Source organism: Bidens hawaiensis, unplaced genomic scaffold (assembly GCF_021521415.1).
Source record: "Bidens hawaiensis isolate Kalapana, Puna unplaced genomic scaffold, B.hawaiensis_p1.1 tig00035436_1, whole genome shotgun sequence".
In the NCBI taxonomy this organism is placed as follows: Eukaryota; Viridiplantae; Streptophyta; class Magnoliopsida; order Asterales; family Asteraceae; genus Bidens; species Bidens hawaiensis.
The window spans coordinates 94,177-117,651 of NW_027496155.1; the positions used below are offsets into that span (position 1 = coordinate 94,177).

Here is a 23,475-nt window from a genome sequence, read left to right on the forward strand (position 1 = left end):
ACCCAAAAAATAACTGCAAAATACCTGAAAAATACCCTAAAATGTGCAACCCTAAAAAATTCCAATCAACCCGAAAATATGGTTTGGTATTCAAATAGCCGGTTTTTAGAATATCCGGTTCTATATCCGACCCGGACCCGAGGATATACTTTTTAAAGGCAATACCTGAACCCGACCCAGGTATTGCTAATCCCGGATTTTCCAATACTATCTGATATCCGTACGAGTTTAGTTGATTATTAGTGATAATCGATGAATCCTTCTGTGATTTCTTCTAAGTTTAAATGATTACAGATCTAAAATTCTCAAATCATTCGACTTTAATTTCTTTAAGTTTCAATTTTTTTGGGTATTTTGTTATCGAAATTCCTCTTGCGAGCTTCGTTAGTTCCAAATTTCGTTGATTTTAGGTACGTTTTTTTGCTTGTTTGAGTTGAATCTTTGTGACATTATCAAAACCAAATGGAATGAATTGCTACTGTTAGTTTATCAGATGATTTGCAAAAATAATTATAATTAGATTTTTTGCATCTTCATCTACATGTTAATTAAACAGTTTAATCTTACCTGAATAATAATTATACATGGATGATTTATTATTTATGGTTTAAAGCTAAAATTATAATAATCTTTATTAGTTTAATCTTAACATGAAAATTTATCATTTTATTAGTATTTAGTAGTGATTGTCATTCAAATGCACGTTGCTGTTGTTTTAGTAGCCTGTGTTGCAGCATACCTTTCAAAATTAGTAATTGTGGTTTGCTGTTTGCTATTCAAGAGATTGTAAACGTTCATCAGTTCTGATGATTTTGTAGGTTTAATTGCAGCCCGTAGTATCCTGCTAAAGATTTAAGCGATTACAGATTAAGGTAACATGTGTATGATTATAAAGAATGTTTTTCGGTCCCTTTAGCCGATAATAATTATAAACTAGGTAGTCGCTCTGCGCGGGTCAATTAGGTTGTTACATATCGTAGATTGAACTGATTACATAGTTTTATGTTATTATCTTTTGCATATTAATCATTTTTAATTTTTGAATTAAATAGAAAAGAAATAAAACCCGACAGTTTGCATATCAACATGACCCCTTATAACCAGCTTTAGAAATTCACAATTCCCTGAACCCGGACTATTTCTCTAACGCAGGTAAAAACGGGTAATTTTGGTATGCTTCTTCATGCAGGTTATTTTTTAAAACGGGCCAAAAGCGGGTTTATTTTTCAATCAGGAATGGGTCTAAACGGGTAAAAGGTTTTTTTTTATGCAGACAAAGACTAGTTTTTCTCTAACGTAGTAACGCGGGTCAAAGCGGCCTATTTTCTAGCATGGGTCTAATCGGGTAATTTTTACGAGGCTCCAAGTGGGTTATTTTTTAAAGCGGGTCAAAACGTAGCAAATTACTTTGCATGTATTTCCTTAACTTTGACCACTTTATGCAAATGTCTATGTTACTTTTTAGTTTTTATTTAATATAATTTAGTAACAACTTAGTTATGGTGTTACAAAAATATAACCTTGACTTATGACAGGATCAAAGTAACAAGAAATATGCAATCTTTAAAAGACATCATTCCCGCAGCACGAAACAACATAGACACACAATTCATAGTTTTGGAAAAAGGCAGGATAACATTAGAAGGTCAAAACAAGACATGTTTGGGGCTCGTGGCAGACGAGTCAGCGTCGGTTCACTTTCAGTTCTGGAACGAGGAGTGTGAGGCGTTTCAGCCCGGAGATATTGTAAGTTTGGCTAATGGAATATTTTCTTATAACCGCAGTAATCATTTGGTTTTGAGGGCCGGGAAAAGAGGCAAGGTAGAGAAGGTAGGAGAGTTTACGATGAATTTTGTGGAATCACCAAATATGAGTGAGATTTTGTGGGTCCCGGATCCGAATAACTCGGGGAAGTATATACAAGAGTCGATTGTTTCTCCATGTTCGCGTATTTTCCCACCAGTGGTTTAAGGTACTGCAACAAAAGCTTTTGCAAATGTAGCTACTGCAATGTACTCTCTATCGAAAGTTTTAATGTGACTGAAATTTTGAATTTTACTGGTTTTTATAATTTTCTATATCCATACCGCAAAAGCTTTAAATCTAGTGGCTCAATTCTTGAAGTTTATAGTTATGCATAAATCTGTTTATCATATTCAAGCTTGTGTTTGCTCAAAGTTGTGTTGTTTTTAACCCTGGCAAAACCGGGTCGGGTTGGGTAACAAGTAAAAACGGATGGGGGTCAAAACGGGCCAAAGTTTACCTATATTTGCTTTTACGTTGACAGATGGTGGCGGCGGTCAGTGTCACCGGACCTGTTTTGGTAATAGTTTTCTTCTGTGTAAATTTCTTCTGTGGCGGCGGTCATATGTTATTATTTAGTATTATATAGGTTTTTAGTTTAATCAAAACTATTAACTGAGATAATCGCACGTTAAACCAGTTGGAGTCTAAAATATATACTGCAATATCATGCTATATTAAAATTGGATGATGTCAGCAGAAAGGCAGGCAGGGGCGGCAGCAGCGGCTGCCCTGGGGGCGGTTGGTGTGATAACAAACATGGTAGTGGATGGCGGTCAACCATTTGTACTCATTTAAAGGTAACAAGTTTTATAAGATCGGCCTGTTTTAACCTGTTGCAAAATATTAATTAGACCCGAATTAGCTCTTTGTATCATTAGAGTAGACCCGAATCAACCCATAACCAACTTTCATTTTACCCAAATAAATCCATTTCTGTGTAGCATAGTTATTAAAAGCCCTTGCCTCTTGCGCCTAGGCCCATTTTCCAGGCCAAGCCCAATATCTGCGCTGCGCTTCTAGTTTTTAGGCCCTCGCTTCTTGAAGGTGACAACGCCTCTACTGGCATTGATGACGGATCAAGAACAATAGTCATTTGAACGTTTACTATTTATTACTTTTTGACCTTTTGGTTTTTATGTTTTGAACATTTTGGTACTTTACTTTGAACAATTTGTTATTCAAGTTTCGGAATTACATTTGAATCTCGACTCTTTTAGAGCTTTTGGTACTAATAGCATTTGTTTATTATATATGTAGAATAGTATTATTTTTCTAATACAGAATATATTTATATTTTTTTAATTTAAGTGCGTTTATTTTGTCTTAGGCCCTCACTTAGTTTGCGCCTCGCGCTTAGGCCCCAGGGGCGGCCTATGCACCTTAAGTGTGTCTAGCGCCTTTGATAACTTTTAGTGTTCAATAAGGTTATAAGGCAAGGCTTTGCATTGGCTTCAGTATGATTTAGGGACGATAGAAAATTCGAACTTGATGGGAAAACTTGAAACCATAAACATTAATATGATATTAGATTACATGCGTGAAATTACCTGAAAGGCTGAAATGAATCACATATTTTTACATGTATCGAAACTGAATATATTTAACATATCATAGTTTTAAAAAACGTAGTAAACACTATTTTTGAAGTTAGAAACTTGAAACCTTGCGAACACGACGATAATAAGTAATAGGCACTCAATATTATGAGAGATGATTTTACAATCAAGTATTAAAAAAAAATTACATTTTTGTCATTCCGACTATGATCTTTGTTTTGATACTAATAAGGTAATATAACAAAACAAATCACAAAAATCAAACTCATATTCATAGAAAGCCAAACTAAAATCAAGAAACATAATAACATTCAAACTAATGTGTACTATTTATTTGAATTCCATGAAATGATCATACAACTTCACTAATGAAAGCAAATTTGCTCTACCAGTCATGAATCCTACAATAACAATAACAATAATAATAATAATAATAATAATAATAATAATAATAATAATAATAATAATAATGCTACAACAAATTACATCCCCATGAGTTCATCCATAACCTCTTGAACCACAAAGAAACACAAAAAACCGAAACAAAAACTCGTTCATCGTGTTACCATTCCTCGCTTCCGTCTTCCTTTATACCAATATACTCGAAAACAAGATAATATGACCGGAAGCAGCACAAGGTTAACAAAACAATCATGTTCATATATCAAAACAAATAACAATTCAAGAAGAAGTTTACCATCAATGATCACTCTTCTTCCCCGAACCGTAATAACTAACATACCATCTTACAAACTTCTTCAACCCCGTATGCAAATCCGTCGTCGGCTTATACCCAAACTCCCGTTGCGCAAAACTTATATTCGCATGCGTAAACGGCACATCCCCATTCCTCGGCAATTTCATCACACGCCGCTTCGCCTTCACCTTCAACAACTTCTCCAATATACTAACAAGATCCGAAACCGCAACAGGCAAAGTATTCCCCAAATTAAAAACCCTCAACTGCGCCGCACCCTTTTTCTTCCCACCACTTCCGGTACTCTTCTCCGCAGTATCCAAAGCACCCAAACAACCCTTCACAACATCATCAATATACGTAAAATCACGCGCCACCGTCCCATGATTCACCGACTCGAAAATATTAATCGCTTTCCCTTTCAAAATATCCTTAGTAAAGAAAAAATACGCCATGTCCGGCCTTCCCCACGGCCCATAAACCGTGAAGAATCTCAAACCCGTCAACGACAACCCGTAAATATGATTATACGTATGCGCGATTTCCTCGCCCGCTTTCTTTGTCGCGGCGTATAAGCTCGCGGGTTGGTCCGTTCGGTCTTTTTCCGAAAAGGGTACTTTGGTATTTAACCCGTAGACCGAACTAGACGACGCCCAAACAACCGCGGGCTGCGGGTTTGCATTCTTACAAACTTCTAACAAATTAACAAAGCCAGCAATATTACTATGAACATAAGAACTAGGGTTTTGCATTGCATATCTAACACCAGCTTGAGCTGCTAAATGCATAACATGAGTAAAGTGTAAAACCTCAAAAAGCTTCTTCAACAAAACGGCGTCGTTTAAGTCACCTTCAACAATAAACACACCACTTCTTTCTAATAAACTTTGCCTTGCTCGTTTAAGGGTAATATCGTAATAATCGTTAAAATTATCCAACCCTAATACGCCGTCGCCACGGCGTTTCAGGGCGGCGCTGACGTGGGTTCCGACGAAGCCGGCGGCGCCGGTGACTAAGACGGAAAACCCGGATTTTGATCGGATCTTGGAGGATGATTTGACCCGTTTTTCCCAGTCGGGTCCGCCCCAAGATCTGGCTTTTAAGGATCTGCGAGAGAGATCTGATGATGGGTTAACGGACGGTGAGGATTTGAAGAAGAAGTTGAAGATTAATATCAAGAAAACGAAGCTCCAAAATGTGAGCTTTGCTAGGTATGAATAATGCCATCTGATTCTGTGATTGTAATTGGGTTTATCCAGATGGGATAACTTCATATTTTCAAGAAAATGAAAAAAGATTGAATTTTTTAGGGTTTCAAGGATGACCCAAATGCCCAAATTGTTTCAAGAAATTGATAATTGATGAAAAAGAATAAAAGGGTATTGTTGGAATTGTTAAATTTGTGGGATGAAGATGAAATTTTGAGGGGTTGAAGGAAGACCAAAATGCCCAAATGTTATGAAGAAAATGATGATTGATGAAGAAGAACAAAAGGGTATTGTTTAATATGTTGAATAAATTGAATAAAGATGGAATCTTGGGTTTCTTGAAATTGTGGGTTTTCTTGATTGATTGCAGAAAGAAAGAAATGTGTGATTGGAGAGAGAGAGAGAGAGAGAGAGAGAGAGAGAAAGTGGTGGACTAGATGAAGATGGGAAGAAGAATGGATTTGAAGGTTTTTTTTAATAAAATGAAAATGATAATAATAATGGAATAATAATAAAAATAAAAATAATAATAATAATGGATATTGAAGGTGAAGGTGAAGGTGAAGGTGAAGGTGGATTCATTACACAGGAACAAAATCAAGAAAAGGTAATAAGTCAAAAAGATATGGTTAATTAATTAATTAATCTATCTCTGTAAAAAAGGAAAACTGTTACTAAAAGTAGGTTTTTGTGTGTCTAGATTCTATTTGTTCTTTAAAAAAAAAAAAGTAAATAAGTAAAAATGAATGGAAACAAGATTAAGATGCATAATTGGGAGGTGTGATTGGGGGGGTTTAATTTAGAGGTCTTTATTTTGATGATTGATTGTTTGTTTATTTTGGGATTTGCAAGTGTGTGATGGCTGGTGGCAATAGGGAGGTGATATGGTATGGGTGAGATTTTGAGCCTAATTAGGAGGAGGATTGCTTTTTTACTTTTTACACCATTGAAATAGTATAATCATAAACAGGTTATTTTTTTTTATGGAAGCATATATTGTGTGAAAATAAATACGGTATATATAAAAGGAAGAGGAAGTTAAATAAGTGGCAAAAAATGCTACAATTGTAACCTAGCTTGAAATTCAATTAACATAAAGTGATAAAACGTTTTAGATGAAAACCAGATAAACGATGATGTGGCATGCATGTTATAATATACAACCGTTACTATATCTGGTATGCACCGGAATACAAGGGTCTTGTAGTTTTCTACTTAAAATATTGTGTTGTCATTTCTGACACTGTTGCACGTGATTACGTGAAGAAAATTTAAGATATCACGTATGTGTTTGAATTTTTGTATGCTAGCTACCACGAAGTAAATAATTTCTAGATGACATGTGTTTGAAAATATGAAACTTTTGTAAAATAAACATTTTGAAATGTGAAAGTATTGAATTAGATTTTGACTAATTCAAAAGTCTTAAGAGCCCAAAGTAAATTAAAATGTGAGCAAATAAACCGGTAACAAGAACACATTTCTTATTTCGATATTCAACTTTACATTAAATCCTATTATTTTTACACCATCAAGATTATTACTAGGTACATCACAAAGTATGATTTAATCCCAAAAGAAATACATGACAATTTTTATTGGTTGTGCATCCAAAATGACGAAATGGATTGAACCTTTTTCAGGCCACCAAGTTCCCGAACCCTAAGAATTAGGTGCGCTACCAAACCCATCACAAACCCTAGGGCTGCGCTCGAGCCCACAAGTGAGACCGCAGTGCACACAAGCACGACAAACAACTTCTTTTGACTTCATGTCCCTAGCACACATGGCTAGCTCAACACCCGCAAACAACAACAAAACCCCTAAAACCCCAACCGGAAATGCACTCAATATCTTAACTATAGACCCACCTAGTACCAACCCTAGCACCAATTTCGTCACACCGAGTAGAGCCACACACCCACCACTCCTCCCTCCAAACTTGTATTGACCCGCCAGCCCACCGGCCCCATGACAACACGGCATTGCACCGAACCAACATCCTATCAAGTTCATCAACCCAACCGTCATGGAAACCGACGTCACGGTTACGTTCTTGTCCGGAAACAAATCCGTTGACAACTTGCACACCGCGATAACCGAGTTGAGAATCGACAAGGGTAGTTGTGGAATTGTCCCCTTAACAAATCCTTTTTTCCAAGCACTTTTGGAAATTTTAATAACTTGTATAAAAGATGGCCCAAATTTAAACCCTTTAATCACTTTGGGCTCTCTTATAATTGCCAATATTACCCCTAACAAAAACACCATAAACGCCGAGGGTAAACCCGTCATAATTCTTCTCCATCTTTTACCTTTATCATTATTTTCACCACTAGAAAACTGGGTATTTATGACTGCGGTTTCAACATCATTAACATCTTCATTTTCATCTTCCTCACACGCACCCGCGCCATTCACAATTGTAATAAAACAAATGCAAAAAGTCGCTAAAACCAATATGAAGAGGTAGGTCCCAGCAGAGCCCAGTTGGACCCGCAAGACTCACCTTGAACAGGGACGTCTGCGCGGTTGGACCCGCAAGACTCACCTTAAACAGGGGCGTCTGCGCAGTTGGACCCGCAAGACTCACCTCGAAGAGAGACGTCTGCGCAGTTGAACTCGCAAGACTCCTGAGGGACGTCTGCGCAAAGACCAACTGGATCCGCAGGACCAACCATGCTCAGAGACGCGACGTCCTTACGCGCAGTACGCAAGCTGTTCCCGCAGGAAAAGCCTCCCAATGGTGACGTACTCCGCCTGTTCCCGCAGCTACGGATACTAGCCATCAGGGAAGGCTACCCGCACAGCAAGGCTACACGCACAAGGCACTAACTCTCAAATAATTCAGTAATGTCACCTGAAGAGGGAATGAGCAAGCCGGGAATACTCCCGCCCAAAGCCGGGAATTCTCCCGCCCAAATGAGCCAGTCCGTACGCTACTGGAGGACCTTTTGTACTATACCTGCCAAGGTATGGACAAAAGATCTGACCAAAGCTGCGACAGCTCACTGACAACAGTACGACGAGCAGCACGCTCTAGTACTTAATGTCACTATCAGCCGCTGCCTACTCACCAACCCTTGTCGTGGCACGTGCATAGCCTGCAGTTGGTGGAAAAGGAATAGTACACAGCCGGCCATGTCACTATCAGCCGCTGCCTACCCACCAACCACCAGCACGGCACGTACGTAGCCCACAGTTGGTAGAAAAGGAATATAATACAGCCGGCTGTACCTTCTTGGACACCTACCTTCGGCTATAAATACTCCAACACCTTGGAACGGTATGATCATCTTCTCTCTAGCTATTTCTCTTAATATACACTTATATTCAAGAGCAATCTAGTCTGATTCTCACGCCGGAGGGTGGTCACAAGGAGGTACCCCCCCTTCTCAGTGACGAGCTCACGGTGTCTGTTTTGCAGGTCACCAGAAGAACAACCATCTTTGCCGGACCTAACCCTCGTGGGAAACATCTATTTAACCCCCAGATTATCCATAATCTGCCGGGGTCGATTAGTGTTTCTTCACAATCCGTCAAGACCTAACCAATCTCGATTCCCCTTCACCTTCGACGTCGAAAAGTCTTGAACTTTTCGTATATACTTAACCGCGGTCATAGCAAACGATAGACCTTGCGCTAGTTGAATTCCCCTAACGACCGGTAGCGGGATTATTCGATAAGCCAACCGCATAAGTCCCGTGACACCTAATACAAATAATATCACATCGGTGCATATACCGGCTGCCATGGCCTCTGGGATCCCGAAATCTTTATCGGATATAGCCACCGCAGCAATGGATTTCATCGGTTGGACCGGCATGGGGACACCATAGATTGCACCCGTTATAAAGTTGTATATTCCAGTGAATATGAATGTGGTACCTAAATTTAAGTCACTAGCAACTTGCTAGTAGCAAGTGTCAATGCCAAGACTATTGGTATGTACGTGCCTAAGTCACCCATTGCACCGTTAAGTTCCGCCCATTTAGACCGAAAAACCAAATTGTCTTTTAACTTTGTGACGGCTGATGTGGCAGTTTGTGATGGATGTTGGTGGTTATTGGACTCCATAGGGATCAAACGGCGGTGTAATGTAAATATGAGAGAATATAAACATTGATTTTATAAAGGGTGGTAGGGTTAGAGAATTAAATGACTGTTAATATCATGTCAGGCATCTTTTAGTCAACTTCTAAAAAATTATACTTTTTAGTTTAATTTTTATCCGGGGACATTATCATCTCGTGTTGTTTGGTTAGTTTATGTGTTGTGAGCTAACTAAAAAGTACTTGACTGCTCGTCACTTATTTTGTTGTCACTTAGACAATAAGTTTTAACTATAACCCGACCCTTTAGTTATCACGTTGTGGGTAAAAAAAAAACTTTGATTGGTGCATATGAGCCCCACCGGATTTTGCATTCAAGGCATTAATGTGTTAACTCTTTTTTTGAACAACATTTTGAAGTACCCTCAATACCCAAGTAAACCTTCTTGTGACCAATTGTTAACCGTCCACACTAGAGGTGCAAAAAAAACCTGAACCCGGAACCGGACCCGAAAAAAAAACCCGGGTTTTTAATACCCGAACCCGACCCTACCCGTAGGGTACGGATAGGGTATGACTTTCAATGTTGAAACCCGAACCCGAACCCGTACCCGATCTAAACCTGATAATACCCAAAACCCGGTTCTAGGTATACCCGAAACCCGGCTTAAAATATATCTGAAATCCGGTTCTAGTTATACCCGAAACCCGGGTTTTTTGCATACCCGAACCGGATTTTTTGCATGCTAGGATATTAATGTTTGTACACATGTTTTTGTGTGGCTGCCAAGAGATCTATAGTCGTTCTCCAACGGATCTTTTTTGGAGCACGTATATGATATAAATACTTGTTTATAGCAATATCTTTTAATATATCAAACAACAACTGAAAACACATAAAATATATGTTTTTTATATTATTGTTTAGTTGTTTATGTGTGTTTGAATGAACTTTGAAGTTTGTATGCAAAAAAATGGAGTTGGGATAAAAAAAATGAAGCAGGCCCGTTAATAGAAGAAAACTGTAGAAAATGGGTTTTTATTAATACCCGGAAAATAAGGTATTCAAAACCCACAAAACAGGTTTTTTCAATACCCGAAAATAGGGTCTTCAAACAAACGGGTATTGAAGACCCGGTTCAATACCCTACCCGAACCCGGTACACAAGGTATGGTTTTTCAAGCCAATACCCAACCCGAACTCGGCCCGATTATTGTTAATACCCGATTTTTCAATACCCGATCATACCTGAACCCGGTTCCATACCCGAACCCGGTTTTTTCATAATACCCGATTTGTGCACCTCTAGTCCATACAACTTTTTGACACCTCACCCACCCAGGACGCCCTGCTTGAGGTGCGCGCATATTATGTATATATGTGTAAACCCTCGGGTGGGCAAAAGTGAAATTGCACTAATTTTGACGTTATTTTACTAATCTCGTGAAAATAACGTTAAAAGTGGCGGAAGGTTAATCAGGCATCATGTGGTGGCGTTGATAGCCGAAAGACGAGGGTACATGCACCAATCAGCCGGTATCCCGATGATTGAGTGCTATGTGCTTTATGTCCAAGGCTTGATGCAAAACTACTATCGAGCCGGGGGTCTCACCGGAAGCAGCCTCTCTATCCCTATGTGGTAGAGGTAAGGCTGTCTACATCTTACCCTCCTCAGACCCTAACATAGCTTTGCTATTGGTGGGATATACTGAGTACGATGATGATGATGACCCACCCAGGAACACTATCGAGGAAGAAATTCATCACTGTGGAAAAACCTCATTAAGTCAGGTACACTTACGAATTTTGTAAATATAAATTTGTTTTAAAACTGTATATAAGAGGCTTAGATAAAATAATAATCATGATGCTAATGTCAAATTTAAGAGTCCAAATCCAAAATGACCTTTTAAATAATGAGAGGCCATAAGCAAAAGAGAAGTAAATGGCACATAATATGGTATAAGGCATCTAAGGCATCATATACTTATATTCTCATAGGAAGTATATTGACGTGTGTATTTTTATACACTCGCTCTCCTCATACTCTACCAACGGCATTGTTGTTGGTGTGATATATTACCACGTATAGTTGCATTGTAATACAATGTACTTGTGTCGCAATGCGTAAAATAATTATAGTAAAAGGTGATATAAATTTTGAACACCTTTTTGTGTTCAACAATAGAATACATTCTTGTTCTTGCATTATCTTTCTGTCTTATTCAGTTATTCAATTAAAAATCTGTGCACTTTATATACTTTAATATGATTATTACAAGATCATACACAATTCAGAAATCTATCAAATATTACCCAAAACTTACATGTACCATAGTTGGCTTTTGAACAATACAAGGGGTGGCAAAACTAGCAGTATAAAATTATATTTTAAAGATAAAATACTAGACAACTAACAAATAAAATTATAAAATTCTTTAAATTGTCATTGAGGCAACCATACTCTATTTTGTCATGTGTGACATATATAGATCCAGTTTCTTTGAGTGCATAAACACATTTGGTAATACGACTTATACAGTCTCTAACTCTACGCGTAAATTACATAGTAAATACATCATCAAAAATTTATTAGGTTCATCAACAAACAAAAACTCCTACTTGATTATACTTCATAATGTATGTTATTATATACTTTTGTAAACTGAAACTAACCCGTCTTCAGCCCATTATGCATCAACACCCGGGCCTGGATACGCAGGGAGGCTCATTATGCGCTTGTCCAAAACAGGCCCGCCAACTGTGAAATGATAAAGACTCTGGAACTTTGATCCAGTCAACCCTAGAATCTCATGAACTGCAAATCAATATTATAATTTTAATAAATACAGTTTTCATAATTATGTTGATATATAGATTTAAAAAAAAAAAAAAAACTGGAAACTACCAACACGGAGTAAGAATATTGATTGCATACCAGGATCATCAAAAAAACAACCAATGCCGGTTGCAGAAATGCCAACCGCGTGCGCTTCAAGGTACAAAACCTGTATTAAAAGAACATGTATTGTCTGTGCAGGTAGCAAGAAACATACTATCTTGCTGCAAAAATGGAACCGAAGAGGTTTATCAGTAATTACAGATTCAACACCGAGTTTTTCCTCTATTATTTAAGCAACCTTTTTGTCGAATCTTTTAATCCTGCTAATGATAAAAAAGGAAATGATGAAATTGTAGATAAGTGGACCAAAGCGGGATATTTTTTTATCTTGTAACAGATCTAACTCGATTTTGATCGTTGGTTGATCTGGTACTTAGCTAATAATTATCTGGTGACACGCTGAATGTTAGGTCAGTAAACAAAGTAAATGCTAGGTTAATCATTCGTGAACCTTTCAGCGGAAAGTTCGTTTATGTTCATTAATTTAATAACGAACTAACACAAACAAATTTTTTGTTCATTTAACTAATGATCGAACATAAACACATGTTTTGTTCGCTCACTTACGTTTATGAAGGTTCGCTTATGTTAGTTTATTTACGTTCGTTTATTACAAATTTGGATGAATCATACATTCGAACCACTAATTTGAATGTGCTTGTTAGCTATTAACATTATTGGATATTTAATGTATTTGACCTGTTCATTTATCTTCGTATATGTTTGCTTAGTTATGTTTATTTGTGCTCATTCGTTTGTGTTCATTACGTTCATGAGCTGTTAGTTTAGATTTTTAACAAACGAACACGAGCGGACACGAACAAATTCATTTTCTTAACGAGCGAACATGAACAATAAAAATCCGTTCGATTAGTTGTTCGTGTTCGGTTAAAGTTAAATGAAGGAACAAGAACATGCCTCCGTTCGTGTTCGTTCGTTTACATACATGTCTACAAAATGGTGCCATAGGTGTTTAATGCTGACTTGTCAAGTCATCACATCCTACCCGTTGGCAGCTGATGTGGCATGACTCATGAGACGTCATCATTTAAGTTTTAACATCCGCATTACCATTCAGCAGGTCACCAGCTGATATATCAATAAAGCATGTAAACCATTGCGTACGTCTGACAATTAAGAATTATGTTCCATGTATCCACGTCAGCATCCCATTCTTGATCCAACATGTTCTCAAATAACTCACCAGCTTTACCCGTTTGCCCAGTTTTACACAAACAACCGCTTTGTATGATTTTATATGAGGTTCAAAACTAAACCGAATAATCAATAAGAATACAGTTCAGTTTATTTCCATTTCGGTCTGGTTCATTTTTCTTTTTATTCGGTTTCAAACTGAATAATCAATAAGGATTTAACTTCATTACCAACCCATAGCCGGTCCAGGGGTGTGAATGTAATTTCCACCACATCACCAATAATCCATGCACGAACACGACCCATTTTTAAAATGGTGAAAACGACTATTATCCCTAACAATAATCTCCCGATCATAAATCTTGGACAAAAGTTTTGTAACCGAATGGCAATCGTTACACACCCGAAGATTCTTCACTACCCGAATCGGGATCCCGGGCTTCAAACTCAGTAACCCAAAAGCAATAGCTAACCTCTCACTATGAGTTTCCAGTTCACTTTCTTTCTCATCGTCCCCTTCAATATTAAGCAAAACTTGTGACTTATCAGCTACATACCCTAAAGATTTAAGTCGTTCCTTAATCTCACTCAGCTTATGGTAAATCTCGTTATTCTGAGGGTGTGATTTGTCACCCGCAATGAACTCATGAACCTCGTTTTCATACTCAATGAAACTGCATCCGGGATCTTTTTTAACCCCGGTTCTTCTCATTGTATCCCTAATATGTGACACTTTGTCCCAATTTCCATTGGCAGCATATATATTAGACAAAAGCACATAACTTTCTATAAAATTAGGGTCGATTTTTATCACATTTAGTGCAGCATATTCACCAATTTCTAACTTTTTATAGATTCTTGAACCACTGAGTAAACTCATCCAAATAACTTTGTTTGGTTTCATGGGCATGTGTTCTATCACATTCTTCGCTTCTTCAAGATAACCCGATCGGGAAAGAAGGTCAATAAAACAACCGTAATGTTCGATTGTTGGTCCTACTTTATACTCGTTTATCATCAAGTTAAAGTATCGTCTCCCATCTTCAACTAAACCTGCATGATTACAAGCATTCAACACACCAATGAAGGTGATAGAATTGGGAACAATGTTCGTTTTAAGCATTTTGAGAAATAGATCGAGAGCCTGTTTAGCTCGTCCGTGTGTTCCCAATCCGGTTATCATGGCAGTCCAATGGCCTAGCTTTTTGTTTGGTATGGTTTCAAAAACCGTTAAAGCAGTATCAATGCTCCCACATTTGGAATACATTTCAATCAGTGAAGTACCGAGTATGGTATCTAGTTTATGACCATTTTTAACCATATACGAATGAACCCACCTTCCTTTGCTAAGAAGCGTTAACCAGGAAATAGCTGATAATGTGCTAACCAAAGTACTATCCGACGGGACGTACCCCAAATTTAGGAGCTCGGTGAACAACTTTAGAGCCTCTAAACACCTTCCGTTAAGTTCATACCCTGCTATCATTGAGTTCCATGTAATTATATCTTTATCTTCCATTACGTTAAACAAGCCACGTGCAGAAACATAATCACCCGCTTTCATATAGCCGTTAATAATCGCGTTCCATGAAGCCACGTTTCTACTTGGCATTTCATCGAACACCTTGCGCGCATCATCCACTCTCCCACATTTACACAACCCATCAACCATGACTGTCCACGTCACAACATCTCTGTCAGTCATTTCAGCAAACAACTCCTCCGCAAGGTCGATCTCACCCGCCTTGACATACCCGTCTAATAGTGCGTTCCAAGACACCAAATCTCTCTCAGGCATTTCGTCGAACACCTTCCGTGCAGACCCGAGGTCCCCAAACTTGGAATACATGGTAACCAAACTACTCAACACAAACAAATCCAACCGAAACCCAAGTTTGAAAGCCAACCCATGAAGCTGTAGCCCTTCTTTAACCGCGATTAACCTCCCGCAGGCTTTAAGCACACAAGGTAAAGTGAAAGCATCGGGTAATAAACCGGAGCGTGTGATGAAATCAAGAAAGATAACAAGGGCTTGTTGTGAGCGGTGGTTTTGGAGGTGGATTCTGATGAGGGTGTTCCAAGAATGCAAAGTGGGTGTTTGAAGTTGGTTGAAGACTGAGTCAAGAGTGGTGGATTTGGATTTGGATTTGGAGTGGGCGTAGAGAGATATAAGGCGGGAAGAGATTAATGGGTGGTTGAAAGTTGAGGTTTTGAGTGAGATTGCGTGGAGTTGAGCTGCTTCGATTAATGGCTTTCTGTAGATTTGGAAGGGGTACAGGTTTAGGTTTGTGTTTGTGTTTGTGTTTGTGTTTGTGTTTGGTGGGAGAGAAGAAGCTGAAACTTGAAGAAGCATATTGTTAAAGGTGGATAATGATGATGGTAATTTTTGTACTTGTTTTTATAATTTTGGTACCGGTACGAACACTCGCTAGTTGTTTTCGCTATGTTTCCGAGTTCATTTATAAAAAAAGAAAGTTTTCTTTCTCTTTCTCTTCAATTTTCTTTCATAAATTGAAACATAGGTTACCATAATAAAAAGTTGTGAGATTAATTGTGTGATTAAACGAATCTTGAGGGGTATAATAATTAAATAGTCATGGACGGATTCAATACTATATTTTTAATATATATTATATAATGTCCATATATTGAAGATTTGAAGGTAAATTATATTAATTAAATGGTATTTAAATGACAATTTGGGTAGTTTATTACATTTTTTTTAATTTGTAAAAGAAATAAAAGAGAATAGCAATATCAACTATCTGTTTGTTTAATCTACCGCTAGTAAAATTAAAAATTGACACATATTTATTGTGGAAGGAAGAGAAACATTCTTCAAACTAAAGACAAGGGTAACAATATTGGAAATGATGGTGGTTTGTTAGTTTAAAAAACAAGAATATTACATGAGTTTATTTATTATTTTATTTAACATGTTTATGTTGGTTAAGCAATGTGTGGTTTGATTAGCTAAAGACCAGCACCTTGTCTCATGGAAATCTTTTGCTATTGCTTACACAATTGCATGGTCAAACCTTATGGCTTACTCAATTTATACCTAAATTTAAGCAAATGTTTTTACAATTTGATAGAGAAAACAATTTTGAAATTATTACAATTTTATTTTATGCTTAAAATGGATTACCAATTGATCAAATATTCTTTTACAGATCCTGGATATTTATTGTTCATTTGATCAATAGTAAAAGAATATGATGCCGTTATTATAGTGTTATGATTAAATACAAATAATTTTTAACATGAGATGTCATTGATATCCGTAAAAATAACTATCTTTTTTATGCTAACAGTCAAGGACAAAGCTAGAAGGTACCTAGGGATCCCAATAACAACCCCCCCCCCCCCCCCCCCTCCTCACACACACACCAAAAAACAGGACCTGTGACTTTTGATAGTGTAACTGTTACTACACTACAATTTTAAATTAAAGTAATTTTTATTATTACTCTATTTCATTTTTATAACATAAGTTCAAAACTATAGAGTATAATTACTCTACATTTTTGTAATATAATTACATAGTAAAATTTGTGAATAAGTTTGAAAGTCAACCTTGAGATATTCTTACATATTATTTTATTCAAGTGGACGGTACTGGTGTGATAAAACAAAAAGATTACTTAGATTTCTTAATCACTCAATCTCATAGTATCCAATATATTCTTAATAACAAAATAATTCACTTAGTTTGTTAGCAAAGTTGCATGTGCAATACACATGGATTGCATGTGACAACCTTTCTATATAACCCCTTATCACCTCTTCATGTTTTCACAACCTTAAAAAAACACATACAATATCAACAAATGGCACAAATGACTTTCAAGTTCTTGATCCTCTCTCTCACAATCCTAGGTCTTCGACCGTGCCACGCTCACGGGCAAGAACATACCTTGAGGGACAGTGTCGAACGACATTATACTGACAATTAGGACTAAAACTAGAATATGATTCCTATCAGTATGTTATTATATACTTTTGTAAACTGAAACTAACCAGTCTTCAGCCCATTATGATTTATGCATCAACACCCGGGCCTGGATACGCAGGGAGGCTCATTATCCGCTTGTCCAAAACAGGCCCGCCAACTGTAAAATGATAAAGGCTTTGAAACTTTGATCCGGTCAACCCAAGAACCTCATGAACTGCAAATCAATATTATAATTTTAATAAATTCATAATTATGTTAATATTTTAACTTTAAAAAAACTTATTAAAACCGGAAACTACCAACACGGAGTAAGAATATTGATTGCATACCAGGATCATCAAAAAAACAACCAATGCCGGTTGCAGAAATACCAACCGCGTGTGATTCAAGGTACAAAACCTGACCGACAACTCCTGTTTCCCAAAACAACCTTGGATACATCCAAACACCCTTGTCACGTAACGTCGGCTCAACACGCGCCACCATGCCCAGGCTAAAGCAACCATCACTTGCAATATCCTACACGAGTAACAACAATTATTAAACAAAGAGGTTTCGAAAAAATGTATTTAGAACTAGAAAACTAGGGGTGGCAAATGCGTTATGTGACCGTTGTATTAAAACGTATATAATGGGTCAAACTAAAAAAAAGAAAATGATTGAAACGGGTCAAAACGTTGACATTTCTTGAGTTTTTTTTTTTGTATGGAACGAGAAAACCGGAGGAAACTTTTTAGTACTTTTATTTTATTAGTTTTTGATTTATATTTTGAGTTGCGATTTTTTAATTATTTTTTTGAATTTTTTAATGAGGGGTTTTTGAAATCTCAACCCATTTTGACCCATTTCAAAAACCCTTCATTAAAAAATACAAAAAAATAATTAAAAAATCATAACTCGAAATATAAATCAAAAACTAAAAAAGTAAAAGTACTAAAAAGTTTCCTCCGGTTTTCTCGTTCCATACAAAAAAAAAGCTCAAGAATGTCAACTCGTTTTAACCCGTTTCAATCATTTTCTTTTTTTAGTTTGACCCATTCTGACATATTATATACATTTTAGTACAACCCATTCAACCCAACGGGTCACATTACCAACGAGTACCTGATGACACGAAAGATGTTTTGAGAGCTTCATACAATCCATTCTTGCAAGTTCATATAATGGCAACTCGGGTGGGCACCCCTCGGGTTTCTCCCACTTAAAATCCGACCTCGTGGCTTTTTTAATTTCGTCAAAATGCTCTTCATTTCTGACAAGAAAGTACAACCCTTTTGGCAAACCGGCAACTCTATGCACAAACAACACACAATGCACTTCACTGTCCCAATCCATTGCTCGGAACGGTAACGCCACTTGTCGTTTTTGCTTTTCTTGAAAACCCGAAGGAAGACAACGAAGTAAAATCTGATAAAATGTGTTTCTTTCAATCGACGTAACTCCGTCCATATCAACCGCACTCCTACGCTTTCTCACGAGTTCGGTTAACGTTATATTATGGTAAGCATCCTCGCAACAAGTCACACTCTTTATGAACGGGTCAATAACAAAACCTTTCTCTAAAGTTAATGGCTTTTTCACTACCTCTGCGGTTTTGTATATTATATCCCAACATACATGTTCTTTACTAAGTGAATTAGGCTCACCTTTCCAATCCAAATTAGAAAACTTTGAAATCTCAAAGCTCAAATCTTTATAATTGATATCAATTTTATCGATCCCGTTAGGAAAAACAAGAAGTAAACAATCGGGATGCTCGAATTCCATATCTTCAAACTTACCTTTAACTGTTCTTGAAGGAATCTTGAACTCTGGATAAACTTCAAGTCCCATTATTTTCTTTAACTCATCATGCCCTAAACCATCTAGTATCTTCACATCCCACCCTTGACCAGCAGCCGCCATCGTAACCGCTGCAATCGCATGACCCACGTCATGGTTACAGTACCTGAAAGGAGGGGTGTGCATGAAACCGATAAAACAAATCCAAAACCGAAAAAACCATACCAAAACGAAAACTTTAATTTTGTTTCATGTTTTTGTGAAAACCGAACTTACACTTTGGTTTTGGTTTTGAAACTAATAAACACCAAAGAACGGAACAGAACCGAACCATATTTATAGATTTCAAATTTTATTTTAACTAATTTATAAGAATATAATAAATATGTAACTCTAATAGTTTAGCCCAAATGTATATCTTCAACTAGTTAATTAACAAAATGATTTAGGCTAAATTCACTATTTTGTGCCATTTTATTCTTTTTTGGGCCCAAAATTTTCAAGCTTAAATGGCAATACTTAAAAAAGGAAACCGAACGGTTATTATAAAAAATTCAAACTGAAGTTTCGGTTTTTGGTTCGGTTTTAGTGCAAAACTGACCCATGCACACACCTGTACCTGAAACCCAAAAAACCAAACTGACACAAAAACGGATGGTTTGCTTTTATGTTTTTGTAAAACCCGAACTTTACGTGTAATAAAATCTGAAAAAACCAAACTGACACAAAAACTGATGGTTTGCTTTTATGTTTTTGTAAAACCCGAACTTTACGTGTAATAAAATCTGAAAAAATTAAACCTAATTTATAAACTTTCATTTTCTATTTTAGCTAGTTTATAAGAAATTAGTAAATATGTAAGTCTAATAGTTTAGCCCAAATGTATAAAAAACAACTACTTTAGTTAATGATTAACAAACTGACTTGGGCCAAAATTCATTATTTTGTGCTTAGCTGACCAAAATTTTTCTGGCAGTACCAAAAAAAGACCGAAACAGAATGGTTTTCAAAATTTCAAACCCGACGCTCCGGTTATTGGTTCGGTTTTAGCCCAAAAACTGACCCAAACCGAACCACGCACACCCGTACCTAAAAGCCTCTCAAATGATTTTGGCCAAATTCACTATTTTGTGCCAGTTTTTATTTTCAGCCCAAAATTTTCAAGCTCAAATGACAATACTAAAAAACCGAAACCGAACAGTTATTATCAAAAACTCAAACCAAAGTTTCGTTTTTTGGTTCTATTTTAGCCCAAAACCGTCCCATGCACACCCGTACCTGAAAGCCCTCTCAAATGATTTTGGCCAAATGCACTATTTTGTGCCAAAATTTTCAAGCTCAAATGACAATACTAAAAAACCGAAACTGAACGGTTATTATCAAAAAGTAAAATCAAAGTTTTGTTTTTTGGTTTTATTTTAGACCAAAACCGTCCCATGCACACCCGTACCTGAAAGCCATCTCAAATGATTTCGGCCCAAATTCACTACTTTGTGCCAATTTTTATTTTCAACCTAAAATTTCCAAGCTCAAAACGCAATACTAAAAAACCGAAATCAAATGCACTATTTTGTGCCAAAATTTTCAAGCTCAAATGACAATACCGAAAAAACTGAAACCCAACGGTTAGGATCAAAAACTCAAACCCAACTTTCGATTTTCTGTTCCGTTTTGCCCAAAACCGACACGTGCACACCCGTACCTGAAAGCCCTCTCACCATACTTCCACGCTTCCCGCCAAAAAACCGAAGAAAGCCCGATTAAAAAAGAACCATCTGGGAACAAATTATTGAAAAACCCAGATGAAATTTGAGCCCTAATCTCCAAAGCATGTTCCTTTGGTGCGTAATGAGCAACAAAACCCACATCAGAAACTGGCTCAATTGGTGGGCATATGACGTACGCTTCAGTCGGGTGTAAATTGCCTGAGCTAGGGTTTACTCTGAGCGACCATGTGGAAAACCCAGTTGATTTCCAAGCTGATAATGCTAAAGAATCGTACAAGAATTGAAATATAGTGGAATTGGATATGGGTTTTGGGTTTGGGAATGAATGGTGGAGTGAATCGTAAAGTGGTGAGTGGTGGTCGCCGGAGTGTTGCCGGAGATGGTGGAGTGCGGCGGAGATGTAGCGGCGGAAGGGGTTGGGTTGGTTATCCCAGTCGAGGTTGTGGGGCCCTTTGGAGTAGTTGGTGAATGAGTGTTTGGTTTGGTTGTGGTATGTTAGGACTTGGGTCAGTGGTTCTTGGTTTTGGTGTGGTGTGGATGTGGTGGTTGACATGGTGACACGTGGCGGTGGTGGTGGCCGGAGGAGGGTGGTGGGTGGTGGTTGGAGGAGGTGGTGGTGTGTGTTGTGGATTGTACGGTGGAAAGATTTCATTTTGGTGAATGCAAGAAGTAATTAGAATGTTCTATGTTCTACTAGATGGTGTCATGGGTGTTTTTTTTGGCATGTTTTTCGATTAGTTCGGATCTCGAGTTCGCTCGGGCTTTCGTCCATCGTATGTTACGTCGGAGAGTTCTGATCTTGTAGAGGCACAACGACAGCCAAGTGGCAGCCGGCAGTATGATTTTTCCGAAGGAACGCCCAAGGGAAACTTTAAAGCTAGTGTAAGCTTGATTAAGAGAACGTAATTTGGCCAGAGTGGGACAATGAAGTTCACTATATTGGAGAGTACAGTGGCCTAAACAGAAAAAGGAAGTCGTCGTTATAAAAAAGGGAACGAGACTACGAACCGGTGAGATGGGTCAGGTCCATACAGGTTTGGCCCAAGCCGTTTTTTGGTAAAGTGGGTTGGGTTATGAACCTGGTTGCGCGAAGGGTGGTGGTGAGTGGGGGTTGTGGATTGTACGGTGGAAATGTTTCATTTTGGCGGTTGGTATAAGAAGTAGTGAGAGTCTACCTAGTAGAGGTGTCTAGAGAAACCATTTCAAGCCCGTAAATCGGTTTAACTCAAATTTTGGTAGTTGGTATAAAGAATATGTACTAAAGTTGTGTTGGTCAAATCACATGTACTAAAATGACACTTAACTAAAATTTTTATATAAGGGTCATTTTTAGTACTCGTCTTAGACATTCATATTATTGGAGACGACCCTGTTTGTATGTTCGTATATCGATTTAACCTTTGAAGATGCAAACCTGTTTAAAAATCAAACGGGGCAAACCGATGTGAAAACCCGTTTTAAGTCTTTTTTTATATATAATTCTCTTTTTTTATTGAGTAATTACCGCCTTACCGGTCTAGCCTTATGGGCCGTTGTTGTTACTTGACAGCTTTACTTACGAATAAAAAGTTAAAAACCCAATGTATTATCGGTTCAACTTTGAAACTTGACCTTAGGCCCATTTGAGAATATAGCATTATAGCCCCATAGGCCATAACCTTGGGGCCACAACATTCTTTTTTTATGGGTTATTGAAGAAGGTAAACCGACAAAGTGTATTAAACTTTGTGCTTTAAACATGCTCGTTATGTCGAGAAGATGGCGGGAACTCAGTCGGTATCAGTTCAGTTTGTTATAATCTCGGTTCGTATCATATTCATAAAATTTCGAGTTTGTTTGTTTAACTTAATGAAACATAGGTTACGTACATAATTAAAGTTGTGCGATTAATTGTGTGATTAAAAAAGCTTGAGGTTCAAGTATGTAATTAAATGAATCTTGAGGGGTATAATAATTAAATAGTCATGGACGGATTCAAAACTATAGTTTTAATATTTATTCTAATGTCCATATATTGAAGATTTGAAGGTAATTTATAATAAATGGTATTTAAATGACAATTTGGGTAGTTTATTTCAATTTTTTTTTTAATTTGTAAAAGAAATAAAGGAGAATTAAGCAATATCAACTATCTGTTTGTTTAATCTACCACTAGTAAAATTAAAAAAAAAATGACACATAATTATTGTGGAAGGAAGAGAAACATTCTTCAAACTAAAGACTAGGGTAACAATACTGGAAATGATGGTGGTTTGTTAGTTTAAAAATCAAGAATATTACTAATTACATGAGTTTATTTATTTAATATGTTTATGTTGGTTAAGTAATGTGTTGGTTTGATTAGCTAAAGACCAGCACCTTGTCTCATGGAAATCTTTTGCTATTGCTTGCACAATTGCATGGTCAAACCTTATGGCTTACTCAATTTATACCTAAATAAATTTAAGTTATAATTTGATATAAGGAAGACAATTTTGAAATTATTACAATTTTATTTTATACTTTAAACGGATTACAAATTGATCAAATATTATTTTGCAGATTGTGGATATTTATTTTTCATTTAATTTATAGGAAAAGAATATGGGGCTGTTATTATAGTGTTATGATTAAATACCAATAATTTTTAACATG

At 37.0% G+C, this 23,475-nt stretch overlaps 2 protein-coding genes and 3 pseudogenes across 4 annotated transcripts; 1 reads left to right on the forward strand and 4 right to left on the reverse strand.

Moving 5' to 3' along the window:
• The first annotated feature begins 816 nt into the window (after positions 1–816).
• Positions 817–1,985, forward strand: LOC143587275 (uncharacterized). Its single transcript, XM_077068610.1, has 2 exons — positions 817–872; positions 1,536–1,985. Exon 2 carries the CDS (start codon positions 1,555–1,557, stop codon positions 1,969–1,971), a length of 417 nt encoding a protein of 138 aa, XP_076924725.1. The 5' UTR covers positions 817–872; positions 1,536–1,554; the 3' UTR covers positions 1,972–1,985.
• A 1,829-nt stretch (positions 1,986–3,814) lies between these two features.
• On the reverse strand, positions 3,815–5,675 carry LOC143587265 (UDP-glucuronate 4-epimerase 3 pseudogene; annotated as a pseudogene).
• A 1,187-nt stretch (positions 5,676–6,862) lies between these two features.
• Positions 6,863–9,354, reverse strand: LOC143587280 (molybdate transporter 1 pseudogene; annotated as a pseudogene).
• Positions 9,355–11,925: 2,571 nt separating this feature from the next.
• LOC143587276 (pentatricopeptide repeat-containing protein At5g66520 pseudogene) lies at positions 11,926–15,730 on the reverse strand (annotated as a pseudogene). 2 transcript variants are annotated; one of them, XR_013144851.1, is made up of 3 exons: positions 13,348–15,730; positions 12,259–12,482; positions 11,926–12,138 (listed from the first exon to the last, which is right to left on the reverse strand). The product of XR_013144851.1 is annotated as a pentatricopeptide repeat-containing protein At5g66520 pseudogene, transcript variant X2 (transcript). The 2 variants fall into 2 exon arrangements; XR_013144850.1 differs by having other exon boundaries at positions 11,926–12,482.
• A 1,407-nt stretch (positions 15,731–17,137) lies between these two features.
• On the reverse strand, positions 17,138–21,519 carry LOC143587266 (uncharacterized). Its single transcript, XM_077068603.1, has 4 exons — positions 20,817–21,519; positions 18,437–19,280; positions 17,662–17,851; positions 17,138–17,546 (listed from the first exon to the last, which is right to left on the reverse strand). Exons 1-4 carry the CDS (start codon positions 21,491–21,493, stop codon positions 17,419–17,421), a joined length of 1,839 nt encoding a protein of 612 aa, XP_076924718.1. The 5' UTR covers positions 21,494–21,519; the 3' UTR covers positions 17,138–17,418.
• Positions 21,520–23,475: the final 1,956 nt, after the last annotated feature.